Source organism: Macrobrachium nipponense, chromosome 36 (assembly GCF_015104395.2).
Source record: "Macrobrachium nipponense isolate FS-2020 chromosome 36, ASM1510439v2, whole genome shotgun sequence".
Taxonomy (NCBI): domain Eukaryota; kingdom Metazoa; phylum Arthropoda; class Malacostraca; order Decapoda; family Palaemonidae; genus Macrobrachium; species Macrobrachium nipponense.
In genome coordinates this window covers 54,351,109-54,366,583 of record NC_087220.1, presented here as the reverse complement: position 1 = coordinate 54,366,583, position 15,475 = coordinate 54,351,109, and the positions used below count along the sequence as shown (strand labels likewise).

Here is a 15,475-nt window from a genome sequence, read left to right as displayed (position 1 = left end):
TTTGTTGATAAAATTCACCATTGAATATAAACTTACAATCACAAATGCACAAACTCGTGAGTGAAATATAGGTTACGTTGATGATTGTTTAGCTGTTCTTCCTGTCGGTATTGATGTAAATGATTTACTCTCTAAATTAAATAACCAGGTACCATCGATTAAGTTTACTCTAGAATTAGAAAAAGACAATTGCCTCCGTTTCTTAGACTTTCTGATACATAGAGAACCATTTCAATGTAAATTCAGTATTTATAGGAAACCGACTAACAACTTAACTTTATGTTCATTTCTTCTCAGGCCACCATCTTAATATAAAAATATCAATTTTTTCCTCTATGTTTTTACGAGCATTGCGAATTGTCAGTCCACAATATTTGGATCAAGAAATTGAATATATAAGAAAAATAGGGACAGATTTATGCTATCCTTCACATATATTAGACATTTGTTATAATAAAGCCCACAAAAAGTTTTATACTGTAAATAACACACAGGAAGAAAATTCTAATAACATTCTCAGTTTGCCTTATTTTAACGGATTTGAAACCATTAAACCATTGTTAAAAGCTTTTAATGTCAACCTTGATTTTTCCTATAATAACACACTAAACAGAATGTTAATAAAAAATGGCCCCAAAGAAAGCAACAACATAACATATAAAATTCCATGTATGGATTGTCCCTCATTCTATCTCGGACAGTCCAGCAAAGGCTTAGAAGTAAGGCTAAGCCAGCATAAATACTCTGTAAAAACTGGGCAAAAATCTAATGCATTATTCATTCATTTAAGTGAAAAGAACCACTGAATTAATTGGATTGATAGTTCAGTAATTGCATGGTCAAGAGATGTCTTATCACGAAATCTTTTAGAATCTGCTTTAATACAACTTACTTTTCATTGTAATTTCAATGTTAGTCGTGGCCTTTTTCATTTAGACCCTTGTATCTGTAACATGTTTAAGAATGACCTCAAAGATATAATTACTAACTTAAATAAAAATCAGTTGCCTTAGAGTTATTAAATTTTGTTGTAATGTATGTCTGTCATGGTTTGTGAATATAGTTTTGTTTACCAAGTTCCGAATAGCTGTCACCTATAATCCTTTAATTGTCTGGAAATTGTATCTGAGATGATTGTCTTAAACCTTTAATTGCACCCATTGTTTATGCTTGTTTGTGAAGGTTTCTTATCTTCCAGGTGTGTCGGATTCTAGGTACTAATCCCTTTATAATCCCTATCTGTCAGTTATACGAACCTTCTTGTATTGTCTTTTCTCGTATTTATGTCAGTATCTGCTCAGTAAAAGACTTTTAAAGTCGAAAGATCTTGCAGACTCCTTCGTTTATTTTCCCTTCGTGGCATTTATCTTTATTATATATATATATATATATATATATATATATATTATATATATATATAGTATTATATATAGAGAGAGAGAGAGAGAGAGAGAGAGAGAGAGAGAGAGAGAGAGAGAATACAGAATTATTAGCATGAAAATTAGGGAATCTTTATTCCTAATTTTCATGATATATATATATATATATATATATATATATATATATATATATATAGATAGATATAGATATAGATATAGTATAGATATAGATATATATCCCACCCATTTGAAACCATCCACCGTTGTACAGAAGGGGAGGAAACTAATGTTTTAATTTACGTCATAAAACGTCACCACGTGAGGTTTGTTCTGAGCGGCAGCGGAAAGTGACCCTTACATCGTCATGCCGTAAGGGACGTTATCGCTCGCCATTTCTACGTTAGCTTTCTCGCACACGTTCCCTAGATCTTTATTTGTTTTTGTCTTTGCCTGTATTTGCATTCGATCAGTTTTTTCTTCTTTTTTTTCTGTTAATGGCTGTGAATTATACGGGACGAGTTTTTATTTATTTGATGTTGTAAATCATTTATATTTATTACTGATGTTTAATGTTTACGTTTTCGTCTCTTGTTAATACTTTTTTTGTCAAGAATTATTGTGCTCTTTTTCTATTTTGGTAATAATAAAAATATTAACAATAATAATAATGGTGAACTAATTCATATGCCAGTGCATTAGATATATATTTATATATATATATCTATAGATATATATATATATATGTATATATATATATATATATATATATATATATATTATATATATATAACCATTACATATATTTATTTATATTCATAATAATATATATCTATATATAATATATATCATATATATATATATATAAATATATGAGATATATATATATATATATATATATATAATATAGAGAGAGAGAGAGAGAGAGAGAGAGAGAGAGAGAGAGAGAGAGAGAGAGAGAGAAGGACCAACCATTGCTTAACATTGCTGTTCAGGCAGTCGAAGGTATAATGAGCGTGTAATGTTCAAGTACAAAAAGTTATATCATCATATTATTGACTTTCGGAACAATTAAATATAATTACATACAATTACTCTCTCTCTCTCTCTCTCTCTCTCTCATCATAGGAATTGCTTAACGTAATTTCCTCCTCTTCAAAAGTATTGTTCATCAAAGCTGCTTTTTCTACATCATAAATGGTTTTAAATCTCTTGAAAACATTGTGTTTTTAATAATAGTAAACCAAAAATAAAAGCCTTAAAAACCCACACATCTCCACGGAAGTTATCCACAACTTGCATCGTCAGCCCTTGGGGAAAAAAACCACAAGTTCATTATCTTTGGAAATGAGGCTTCATTCAATTTGGATGCCATTTTAGTTCGGTGCCATTTTTTTATATCTCCCCTCTCTAAAGATAAATAAATAAATAAATAAACTAATAAAAAAAAGACTCAAGTCAGTTACATTACGGATTTCCGATTAGTTTTCATTCCTCCACGAAGTGTAAATTAAGGATGAGGTCGTAGGCCTATGTAGCAACCGGCTCGTTCAAATGGTCACAGGAGCCTATGGTAGCTAGCTAGTACTAGACTCGATAGTACTAAGCCTGGCTGAAAGCTATAAGCCAGCAAACTTTCCTAACTTGCAAGGTTTCTAGTTCTTTGAAAGGCAGATTAATCGCTTCTTTAATGGCTATGCAAACCTCATTGCTCATTTTCTCCGCGTAACCAGACCACCTCTGGATATACTGATCCATCTCACTTTACAATAACCTTTTCCCTTCGTCTCACCAGTGAGACATCTTTAAATTTCTCACATGTTTTCAACCCTGCTCACTCCGCGTCATGCGCTCCATAAATTCACCTCGAAGCTTCAACCATTTCTTTCTCCCGTGACTTTCATAAAGGAGAACCTACTGAATAATCCTTCTATATATCCCAAGTTCCTCCCTTGCTTTAGTGATTCTGTAGGCTCACCTCTCTAGGACGTGTTAAGAGTAGCAATCACGCCGCTGTCAGTTTGGTCTGCAAACCTTTTTTCCTTTTTCCCCCTCTCCACTTTCAAACGTCTGGCAGAACTGTCTCGTGTGTGTGTGTGTGTGTGTGTGTGGTGTGTGTGTATTTCTATTAATTGAAGAGCTATATCATATAGAAAACCATCAACATTACAGCGAAATAAGAATGGACTGTAATTCATGAACATGCGTCCATAGGCCTACATAAAACCCCATCATAGGGTTTAGTTTGTGTGTGCATGTATCCTAATTGAGAAATCTTCATTTTACTCAAATTTATTAACATTTCAGTGCAGTAAGTGTGGATTGCAGTTATTATTCATCAATATATGCGTCTATGAATGAAGTAATGTAGCTACAACCTTCAATGAATGAAGTAATGTAGCTACAACTTCCATTGGAGGAAGTATTGTAGCTGAAAATGTTCAGCCATTGGCCGTGTATGACATGACCAAGGAACGAACACATGCCTGTGCCAGTTCATAATGTTATTTATTTGTTCTTTTCTCAATACAAAATCTAAAGTCACTATCCTCAATGTATAGAAGTTTGTAATCTCTCTAGGAAGCCGTGATTATTATATTTATATAATTGTTGATAAAATATAGTAAAGTAACGTAACACATGTATGTCCGTTTTCTTTTTGGTAGGTCTGCAATTCAGAGGGGAGACTTGATTAACCCGTCTCAGTTATTGGTCTTCCTCTTTATTTGACCCTGTTTTGAGGGGTAATGAAAATGAATTTGAAAATGCAAGAGGGTTCCTGTGGCACCCTTCAAATATACGAGTGTATGTGTAGTGTTAGCGTGTGTGTGAATTCTCTCAAAAGTCACCAAACTTGGCGAGTTTTTGTGTTTTAATGAGGACGTACTATTAAGTAAGACTAAACATACACCCACAGACACACTACTGTACATATATGAACCCAGAAATGGAGTTTCTTCATTGTTAAACTAAAAACCTTTCGAGATGAGATTTCAGGCGCCATAGGCCTATAGGCCTACCCTTCTCCATCAAGGCTACTTTGGTCATCAAAGTCACAGTTTATGTCTCAAGAAATATATATATAATATATATATATATATATATATATATATATATATATATATATATATATATATATATATATATAGTGTCGATATCATTTTAAGATGTCTCATGAACAATAATATGATTGCTCGGTATTTATTTTTCTCAACGTACTCTGAGTGTTCGACACCGACAGAATACCTGGCTCTCAGGAGCAACGGTCGAATTGATTCAATTACAAACTCTGACAAACTATTTCATCAGTTTGTTTGACTTTGTCAGTGATTACATGTAACAAAAGTTTGCACTGGGTTTATTTTATTATGAACTGAAAGGACCCGACGTAATTCGATCTCCAAACTCTTTCTCGTATAGGATATGTATATACCAGGTTAGTGATAGCTTGCTGCAGCGTAGACGCATGACACTCTCTCTCTCTCTCTCTCTCTCTCTCTCTCTCTCTCTCTCTCTCTCTCTCTCTCACCTAATAGAAAGGAGTGTGAAATCTGATTATGACTAACTTTCTTCAACGACATCTAACCATTTTTCATAGCATATCCATGATTTTTTAGCTTTTGTATTTTTAGCATAGTATACGAGAAACAAAGCAAAAGGAATATAATGATTGATATTTAAGAAATAACTGATAATCCTGATAAGAAGAGAAGGTGTGCTACCTTTTGGACCTAGGACTAATATTTCTTGGAGGTCAGGTCATTATCTTCATGATATTTACTGTCTCTGTTTATGTTTTTACGGTGATACCCAACGGGCTTGAACTGAATACGCCGCAAAGGTGGGCACATACCAGGTTAAAACCCTTGGGTGCCATTATCTGTGATGAAAGATACGGTCGTTTTTCATAGGCCTACCTAAAGCTAAAAGAACATTGTCCTGTATCGTCACAGATTGCTGCTGGAAGGGTCAACTAACAAACATTTCGCCTCTTTTTTCCAGGAGCCGTTTCCATGTCAGCCACGGGCGGCCCTAGCGAGGTGGACAGGGCCTACCCTCTAGACGGCGAGAAGACGAAGCTGACGCCCTTAGACTTCCCGACCCTGGGCGAGGAAGAGGACGAAGACGAGCTGGAGAACTGGAGGGGAGAGGATGAGACCAGCACAGCGGCGGCGGCGGCGGCGGCGGAGGGAGATTTAGAAGAAGGAGAAGAAAAAGAAGAAGAGGAGCCTTATTTCGACGCGTCCATGTTGCCTACCTACACCGCTTACCTGGGGAAGACGGCCACGCTCACCTGCATCGTCCACGCCACGAAGAGTGACAAGTCGGTGAGTACCGAGAGAGAGAGAGAGAGAGAGAGAGAGAGAGGGTGGTAGCTTAATCTTCGAAAGCAAGATTCTCGTTCTTCAGTTGCTTCAGATATCAGGAATAGCAACAGTAGGTTTATCTTAGAAAGCAAGATTCCCTTCGCTTATATACTTCAAGAACCTAGAGAAAAAGTAGAAGCTTTCTCTTCGAAAGCAAGATTCACGAGGTTCATTTTACTTCTAGTACCAAGGATAGAAATAGTAGCTTTCTCTTGGAAAGCAAGATTCCCTTCGCTTATTTACTTCAAGTACTTAGAAAAAGTAGTAGCTTTCTCTTAAAAAGGAAAATTAATTATCTTGGTTCATTTACTACAGATATCAAGAATAAAAATAGTAGCTCTCTCTTAGAAAGCAAGATTTACGAGGTTCATTTTGCTTCAAGTACCAAGTGAAAACAGTGGTAGCTTTCTCTTAGAAAGCAAGATTCCCTTGGTTCATTTACTTCAGATATTGAGAATAACAATAGTAGGTTTCTCTTAGAAAGCAAGATTCCCTTCAAGTACCTAGAAAAAGTAGTAGCTTTCCCTTAGAAAGCAAGATTCTCTTGGTTCGTTTTGCTTCAAGTACCAAGGGAAAACAGTGGTAGCTTTCACTTAGAAAGCAAGATTCTCGTCCTTCATTTAATTCAGATATTAAGAATAACAATAGTAGCTTTCCCTTATATAGCAAGATTCACGAGGTTCATTTTACTTCAAGTACCAAGAATAAAAATAGTAGTTTTCTCTTAGAAAGCAAGATTCCCTTCGCTTATTTACTTCAAGTACCTAAAAAAAATAGTAGCTTTCTCTTAGAAAGCAAAATTATCTAGGTTCATTTACTACAGATATCAAGAATAAAAATAGTAGCTCTCTCATAGAAAGCAAGATTCTCTTGGTTCATTTTATGTCAAGTACCAAAGAATAAAATTAATAGCTTTCTCTTAGAAAGCAAGATTTTCTTGTTTCGTTTTCTTTACTGCAGCTATCAAGAATAAAAATAGTAGCTCTCTCATAGAAATCAAGATTCTCTTGGTTCATTTTATGTCAAGTACCAAAGAATAAAATTAATAGCTTTCTCTTAGAAAGCAAGATTTTCTTGTTTCGTTTACTGCAGCTATCAAGAATAAAAATAGTAGCTCTCTCATAGAAAGCAAGATTCTCTTGGTTCATTTTATGTCAAGTACCAAAGAATAGAAATAGTAGCTTTCTCTTAGAAAGCTAGATTTTCTTGGTTCATTTACTTCAGATATCACGAATAACAATAGTAGCTTTCCCTTAGAAAGCAAGATTCTCGTTGTTCATACACCTCACATTTGCGAATGGCGTTTTGGAGAAATTGAGAAAAAAGAACTATAGTTTTTTTTTATACCAATATAGAAAACTACAGCGGTATAGTGGTGTGTTGTGACACGCCACTCAGATGACGAGGTTTCGCGCCTCCCCAGGGCGAGGAAAAATCACAGGCTCTCCATTGTGATCAGTTACTGCTGCAGTGTTGGGGGGTCTTTAGCGCAGGAGATTTAAACCAACGTGCTTTGGAAGCTAGAATTATAATGTGTTTTTATTGCACTGCGTCCCTTAGAGAGAGAGAGAGAGAGAGAGAGAGAGAGAGAGAGAACGTCTAGCAAGTCGTGTGGTTCACTAACCTGACCCTTCATTCAAATATAAATTGTAATTTAGAGAAATATTTGTATATCTAACTTAATTTTGTCTACGATATATATATATATAATATATATATATATATATAATATATATATATATAGATATATTATATATATATATGTATATATATATATATATATATATATATATATTATATATATATATATGTATATATATAGTATATATATATATATATATATATATATTATATACACGAATGTATTATTTTCCCAATTAATGTTGTCCATAGTTAAAGTCTCCTCTAGAAAACGCATTTTTCCTTAATCTGCTCATATCAGGTTTCAGAAAAGCTCTCTGAGTTTGGAAGGTAATGGCAATGTGTTTGCTTTGTCTTCCGCGCCTAAAAGCAGAGTGGATTTAAATTGGCTTTCAAGCAAAACCAACAAAAAAAAAAAAAATAGAAAAAAACTCTTTGGCGATTCTTGTTCTCTTTGCAACGGCAGTAATGCAAGAGCAACAAGTTCTTTGCTTGTTTTTCTATTCACAAATGCCAGGCTGTGACCTATTTGTTTTCCAGTGTAATTTTTTTATAGTCAGGTCTAATATTATGGAGATCTGTTGGTTTTTAAATAGCTGAAATTTAATATATTTTTTATTGTACTCCTCTCTTGGCACATGGGTATGGGACCAGCAACCTCATCGCTGAAGTTAAATTCTTTGGCTGTTGTACCCCTATTTGGGCACATGGTTATGGGGCCAGCAACCTCATCCTATAAATCTACATTCGGAAAAGCACGGCTTGACCCTGCACCCTCTCAAATATAAAGGAAGTGAAACCGGTTCATCTGTAGGAATATTTCTCAAGCCATTCTCGCCTGGGAGTTTTTGGAAACTGCGAGTCTTGAATCCCAAAGGGAAATAAATGAAGAAACTCCTCTTTTCAAGATAGGTGGAATACCACTGAGCCCTTCCATGCGTGTGATTTTGGATACTGCAATCCTAGAATCCACAGGATGAACCAATGAAGAAATTCTCCCTTTGAAGACTGGTGGGATTCGAACCAATGCATTGGTACGAAAAGGTGATCTTTCCTCGACCCATCAAGCTACTGCAAGGCTAGGAATTGGAGGGAGGAAAAATGAAGAAACCTTTCAGTTTAACACTGGCGGGATACGAACCGAATCATTATACAAAAAAACAAAAATAAAAGTAATTCCCACAACACACCAAGCTACGAGGAAAGATGAGAATTATTTATATATATATATATATACTATATATATAATATATATATATATATATATATATATATATACATATATATATATATATATATATATACATAAAGGTTAAAGGTTTAAGCCACTCCGTTGTTTATTTTTCCTTCGTGGCTTATACCTTTATTTATGGATTTATCACGTACGTTCCAAACTTTCGTGATTCAGTTATACACACACACGCACACACACACACACACACACACACACACATATATATATAATATATATATATATATATATATATATATATATATATATATAGATAGATAGATAGATAGATAGATATAGTATATCTTTCAAAATCTGTCAAATTGTAGAAGACAAAGATGCAGACCTGTGAAACTCCAATAAGAAATACTATACACACAAGCTAACTAAATCGTACAAAAAAATATCACTCTTAGTTTGGGAAAACGTAGAGGGGGGGTGGGGTGGAGGAGTCTAGTGCCGTCAGTGGTGCACTGTAGGCATTGCTTATGGGTCTTTAAAGCATCCCTTCGGCCCCTAGCTGCGACCCCTTTCATTCCTTTTACTGTACCTCCGTTCATGTTCTCTTTCTTCCTTCATAGTGTATCAAGGTTTTCATCCTGTTACACCTTTCAAGTTTTCTTTACTATTTTCCCTTTCATCTCTGAATGACCTCGCACGTCCCAGTGCTTGGCCTTTTGGCATAAATTCTATATTGCATTCCTCTCTCAGTTTTGGGGGAAGCGCAGAGGGTAGTAAACTTCCTCTTCTGACAGGACGCGTGAATTTTGTACGATTTCCGTCCTCGTGAATGATTCCTGGACAGTCATCTGAATTCCATTTCAGCCCCGTCAAAACTTGCCATTTTTAAATTACTTTACATTTTTCCAAAACCGATTCCCTACACTGAAGGTTACAGCGACGAAGCTGGTGTTGTGGTATATAATAATATAATAATAATAATAATAATAATAATAATAATAATAATAATAATAATTGCTGCTTCAGTACTATTAATCTTGTAGACAGCCTTCTCTATTTTTCTGATGACGGCTTAGACTGGCGAGCAACGCACTAAATGGCATGGTAAAATTCGGTTGAGCCATTTGGTTTATTATTGCTTATCCGCAGGACATTATCAAGCGATGACTGCTGAGGGACTGAATTCGAGTGGTTGTTGTTGTTGTTGTTTTTGATTTAGCTGACCATGTGTCAGCACGGGCTCTTGCTCACAGAGCAGCCCGTAACTCAGCTATGTTGCTGACTCTCAAGTACGGTATAGAGAACCTCTCCGGCAGGTTGAGTTTTCATTGGTTCCTGGGAAGGTGACTCATACGGCGAGCGTTTACGAGTCTTGCAACAACAAAACATGTCTACGAGAGGGTCTCCTTCCGAAATAATAATAATAATAATAATAATAATAATAATAATAATAATAATAATAATAATGTAGACCAAGGATCAAAATGCTGGGATCGACGAGGTCATTCAGAGCTTAGAATACTGTTGAATCATTGTCAGGACAGGGTGGAAATTAAGATGGTAGAATAATAATATGAACGGAGATGCAGTAAAAGGAATGAAAAGGTTTGCAGCTAGGGGGGCCGAAGTAACGCTGGAAAGAGCCTTGGGTAATGCCTACAGTGCGCCGTGTGAGGTGCACTGGCGGCACTAACCCTCCTTACGGGGAGCATATATGAACGAGTTCACAATTAAATTGAAAAATAAATATAGTAGGTTTTATTTATTTATTCATTTTTTTTTTTGTTTCCTAATTCAGACGCCCAGTGAGAGGATAATTCAATTAGACAGTTGCCCAGTTGCCCAGAAGTCATTTGCGATAATTGACCCCTTAATTCTCTCTCTCTCTCTCTCTCTCTCTCTCTCTCACAGCACTGATCCTGATGGCAATAATTTAACTGTGAAGGAATTAACCGTCCAGTCTATATTTGGACATCGGAATTGCATTACCAGACTACCATCAATCTTTGGACGATCTCATCTTAATGGCCCGAAATTGTGACGCCAGAAGAATTCCAATAATCAGTTAATTGATTTAAAGCCAGAATTGTGTGTACGTGGCATCTAGTGGACTTTGGTTGGGTGGGTACCCGGCTGGAGGGGGGGCATGGGGCTTGCAACCTCATTCTAAACAGCAGTGATAATAATAATAATAATAATAATAATAATAATAATAATAATAATAATAAAGAATTATAATTATATTTTTATTATGTTGGTAATAATAATCATGATAATGCTTGTGTTAGCAATAAGATCATTATTGTAATGATGATAATACTGTTTCTGTAATAATAATAATAATAATAATAATAATAATCTTGTATTTGTAATAATAATAAGGACAATTATAATACTTGCATTATTAATGATAATGATAATAATAATAATAATTCTTGTATTTGTAATAATAATAACCAATAATTATTATTATTATTATAATACTCGCAATTAATTAATAATTCTAAATTATACACGAACTCGAAACATTTTTTATTATTGTGGACCTCTTAGAACAAATTAATAATAATAATAATAATAATAATAATAATAATAATAATAATAATAATAATAATAATAATAATAATAAGAGACGGAATGACTTTATTAGGAAACAAAAGAAAGTTCGATTTACCAATTTTGCGAAACAGAGTCGTATTTGACTACCTCTGCTTTTTCTGGCTTTCGTTTCCCGCTTCGACCTTACATGAAAGGGAATACAAATACAAAAAAAAGGGCTAAAATAAAAAAAAAAACATAAACCTAATAAAAAAAAAAACCGCCACAAACCTTTGCGGGCTTTTTTTTTTTTTTCTTTTTTTGCGCTTTGCTTGGTACAAGCAGAGTGCTGGAAGCGGAAATTCACTGGAAATTTCTTTTTTGTTTTTATTTTTTGTTAAGCTAAATGCACGCACAAACACATTCACATACACTCACACAGGCACAAACACATATGCTCGCGAGCAGATGAAATGTGTTCCGGTAGTATTTCGCAAATTGATATATTCGTTTAAATATTATATAATATATATAATATATATATAAGTATATATATATATATTATAATATATCTATAAATATATATATATATATATATATATATATATATATATATATATATATATGATACATATATATATATATATATATATATATATATATATAATATATATATATTTTATATATATTTAAACGAATATATCAATTTGCGAAATACTACCGGAACACATAAATATATATATATATATATATATATATATATATATATATATATATATATATATATAATATATATATATATATATATATATATAATATATATATATATACCTAAGTACGGAAATTCCTTTTCATTTTAAACTTCTTACGTATAGTGGCATATACAGATATGCGTATATATATATATATATATATATATATATATATATATATATATATATATATATATAAACAAAAGCCGCTTCCTTGGATAGAGGATGGTTTGATTAAACCAAGAAGACAACAACAGCTACCACCATATTCAACAGGAGCTCTTCAGCAACGCATCAACCCCCCCTCAAATGCAGTGCGCCACTCACCTCAATATTTTGGACGCAATCTTTGCTTACTAGGAATGTTGAGACCCTTTCTTTTCAATGCTTCTTACGCCCATCTATAACTTTGTTGGTCTTCCCTCTCTTATCTCTTTCTAACACTTCAGTTTCTTTTTCCAAGTATGCTTAACCTTTTCCGCTACATTACACCGCATTTCCCACTTTTTCAGTCCTGTTTCTTTCAATAAACTAAATGATTTTCCAGTTTTACTACCCTAGATATTATCTTACAGCCCCTCGCTGAGCCATTCCTAGAGAACTTTTCCCTCCTCCAGAAATACCATACACATCCTAGTCAGCTGCTCAGTCATTAGTGTATCGCTGAATTGCACTATCTTACTCGTAATCCAATCAACACCCGTTGCCTTTCCACTCACCATCAAATGAGTTGACCAGAAACATTCTGAGAGTTACGGTAACCCTTCCAAAAGATGTTCATAGCACGGTCGAATTCAACTAACTATCCGAAATTGAAATCTCAGGACCGGATGATGCATTTCCGGTTGCCTAGGAAACGGAACGTAGGTACGATGAGGACAGAGATGATGTTGATTCATTAGAGCAGGTTTGAAGATTGATTCCAGTTGAGTTGATCCAAGGAGACGTGTTTATAGGTGATGGGGTGCGTGCTATGTGTACGTGTGTATTTGTACGTATGTGTGAGTGTGTCTGTGTCTTTGTATACCAAGAGGTCAATCATTTTGAAAATCGTGTGGCATATGTTTTGGACTTTAGTGTCATAATTTCTTCTCAAAATCACCTTATTATTATTATTATTATTATTATTATTATTATTATTATTATTATTATTATTATTATTATTATTACTGAAAGAAAACTCATAATCGTATGAGTCAATAAAATGAGAAAGTAAATCCACAGTATTGTGCTTGTTTAATTTTGTTATTAAAATATATACAGTAGAAAGCTTTCGACCTATTTGAGATTGACAAGACGGACCGTGCAGGTCATCGAAGACTTTCTGCTGTATATATATTAAATACCAAAATCAAACATTATCGTTATTATAATACAAGGCACAAAGCTCTCCCAGAGCAGAACACCCACACATGAATAAAGCAAAACTTAGCAGAGTGAAGCAATGACTACCAAGAAATATATAAGTAGCATTTAATGCAATCATACTTTCATTGATTATTGCCCTTCCTTGCTCTTCCCTGATGGTGTATTGAGATGGTAAACTGAAAGACTCATTCATTAGTTAATTAAAGAATATCTCAAGATTGGCATTAGATCATTTTGCCAATGAAAAGGACACAAGATACGAATCAATACAGATTTCCCATTTGTTAAATGGCATGATTCGCTGCTGGTAACCTCTTAAGTATTTGCCCTTGATTCGTTTTGATTTGAATTATTATTTACTTTTACTTTTATTTTACTCGCTTTTCTTTCTGTCGTAAATGCGACTGCTCCAGAACTCTGTTTGCTGCCTCCTTGCCGCGTGACGTTTTCAACTTTATTCTTGGTCAGGAAGATAAACTGTGCATTTTTAGATATATATTTATTTTCTTTTAAGTTATTTTACCCGGACAGTGGTTTATACGAGACAGATGGATAGACAGACAGACAGACAAACAGACAGACAGACAGACAGACATATAGAATTATAAATAGATAGACAGACAGAAAGACAGACATATAGATAGATGATAGATATATAGATAGATAGACAGCCGAAAAACACACCTATAGAAAGATAGATAGATAGACAGAGACAGACATAGAAAGATAGACTGACAGACATATAGATAGATAGATAGATAGACAGACAGACAGACAGACAGACAGACAGAGACATATGGAGAGATAGATCTGACAGACAGACATGTAGAAAGATAGACAGAGAAACATAGAAAAACAGACAGGCAGACAGACATTTAGATAGATAGATAGATAGACAGACAGACAGACATATAGAAAGATAGACAGAGAGAAAGATCGACAGATAGGCAGACAGACATATAGATAGATAGATAGACAGACATATAAAAAGATCGATAGACAGACATGTAGATAGACAAGACAGACAGTCAGACAGACAAAAATACCCAGAGGCCATCAAATTCAACGGACGCAACCCTCCCCTACCCACAGGTGTCCTGGATCCGGGGTCGCGACCTGAGGATCCTGACAGTCGGCCGCTACACCTACACGACGGACTTCCGCTTCGAGGCCATCCACCAGGAGGCGAGCGCCGAGTGGACGCTGCGGATCAAGTCCGTGCAGAGGAAGGACCAGGGCAGCTACGAGTGCCAGATCACCACGAAGCCCATCCGGACCTACAGCGTCTTCCTCAAGGTGGTCGGTGAGTTGGCGACATGTAGGCGACCGCGACTAAAGGGTTAATTGCTTTTCGTGATTCTTTTTCTCGTATCTGTAACAGTTTGGTTACTCCGCTGCATTGAAAACATGTCATGAACATGTTGGAAACTTTTTGCAAACACATCACAAACAAGTTGAATACAGGTATGCAACTTATTGGCAAGAAGGAAACATTCACTAAGAGTTACTTGTTTTTATGTTTTTCGTATCTACAACTAACTACTAATGTCTTGAGAATGTGCCCATGCTGCAGTGAAAACATGTCAGCAACTTTGTACACACATAACAAACAAGTTGAATACAAGTCTGCAACTTATTTCCAAGAAGGAAACATTCAATAAGTGACTTGCTTTTATGTTTCTTTTTCATATCAACACCTCACTACTGCTGTGTTAAGGGTGTGTCCATATTGCGGTAAAAACTTGTTACAACCACACGTTGTCAACTTGTTGCATTAATGTGGTCACAACTCATTACTGTCATCTTACGGGTGTGTTCACACTGCAGTGAAAACATGTCATAAACATGTTTGGCAACATGTTGCATAAGTGTAATAAACAGATTATATACAAATCAGCGACTTACTGGTAGACCTAACCAGTGCTTCGTATGCTTATCCAGCATTTGCCAATAATTTGTCCTGCACTTAATGGTTGTTGATGTATCTTCAACTTATTTGTGACATGTATGCAATAGGTTTCCAACAAGGTGTTTGTGACATTTTTTATTTTTTTATAGCAGTATACATGCACCTTAACTCTATTGCGTATGTGGGGTGGATTTCTTTTTATTATATGTATATGTATGTCTGCATATATGTATATATGTATGTATGTATTAGCCACCAGAATAAGAGTCATATCTACGTTACAAGAGAGAAAATGTTGGCAGTTCTAATGTATAGATATACTTGCTGATGTA

At 34.7% G+C, this 15,475-nt stretch overlaps 1 protein-coding gene across 1 annotated transcript in view; it reads left to right on the top strand.

Moving 5' to 3' along the window:
• The first annotated feature begins 5,383 nt into the window (after window positions 1–5,383).
• LOC135203665 (zwei Ig domain protein zig-8-like) overlaps window positions 5,384–15,475 on the top strand; it is a 30,405-nt gene continuing 20,313 nt past the window's right edge. Inside the window, exons 1-2 of the mRNA XM_064233547.1 lie at window positions 5,384–5,704; window positions 14,327–14,537. Of these exons, the coding sequence (XP_064089617.1) occupies window positions 5,390–5,704; window positions 14,327–14,537 (526 nt within the window). The 5' untranslated portion in view covers window positions 5,384–5,389. The remainder of the gene's footprint in view (window positions 5,705–14,326; window positions 14,538–15,475) is intronic.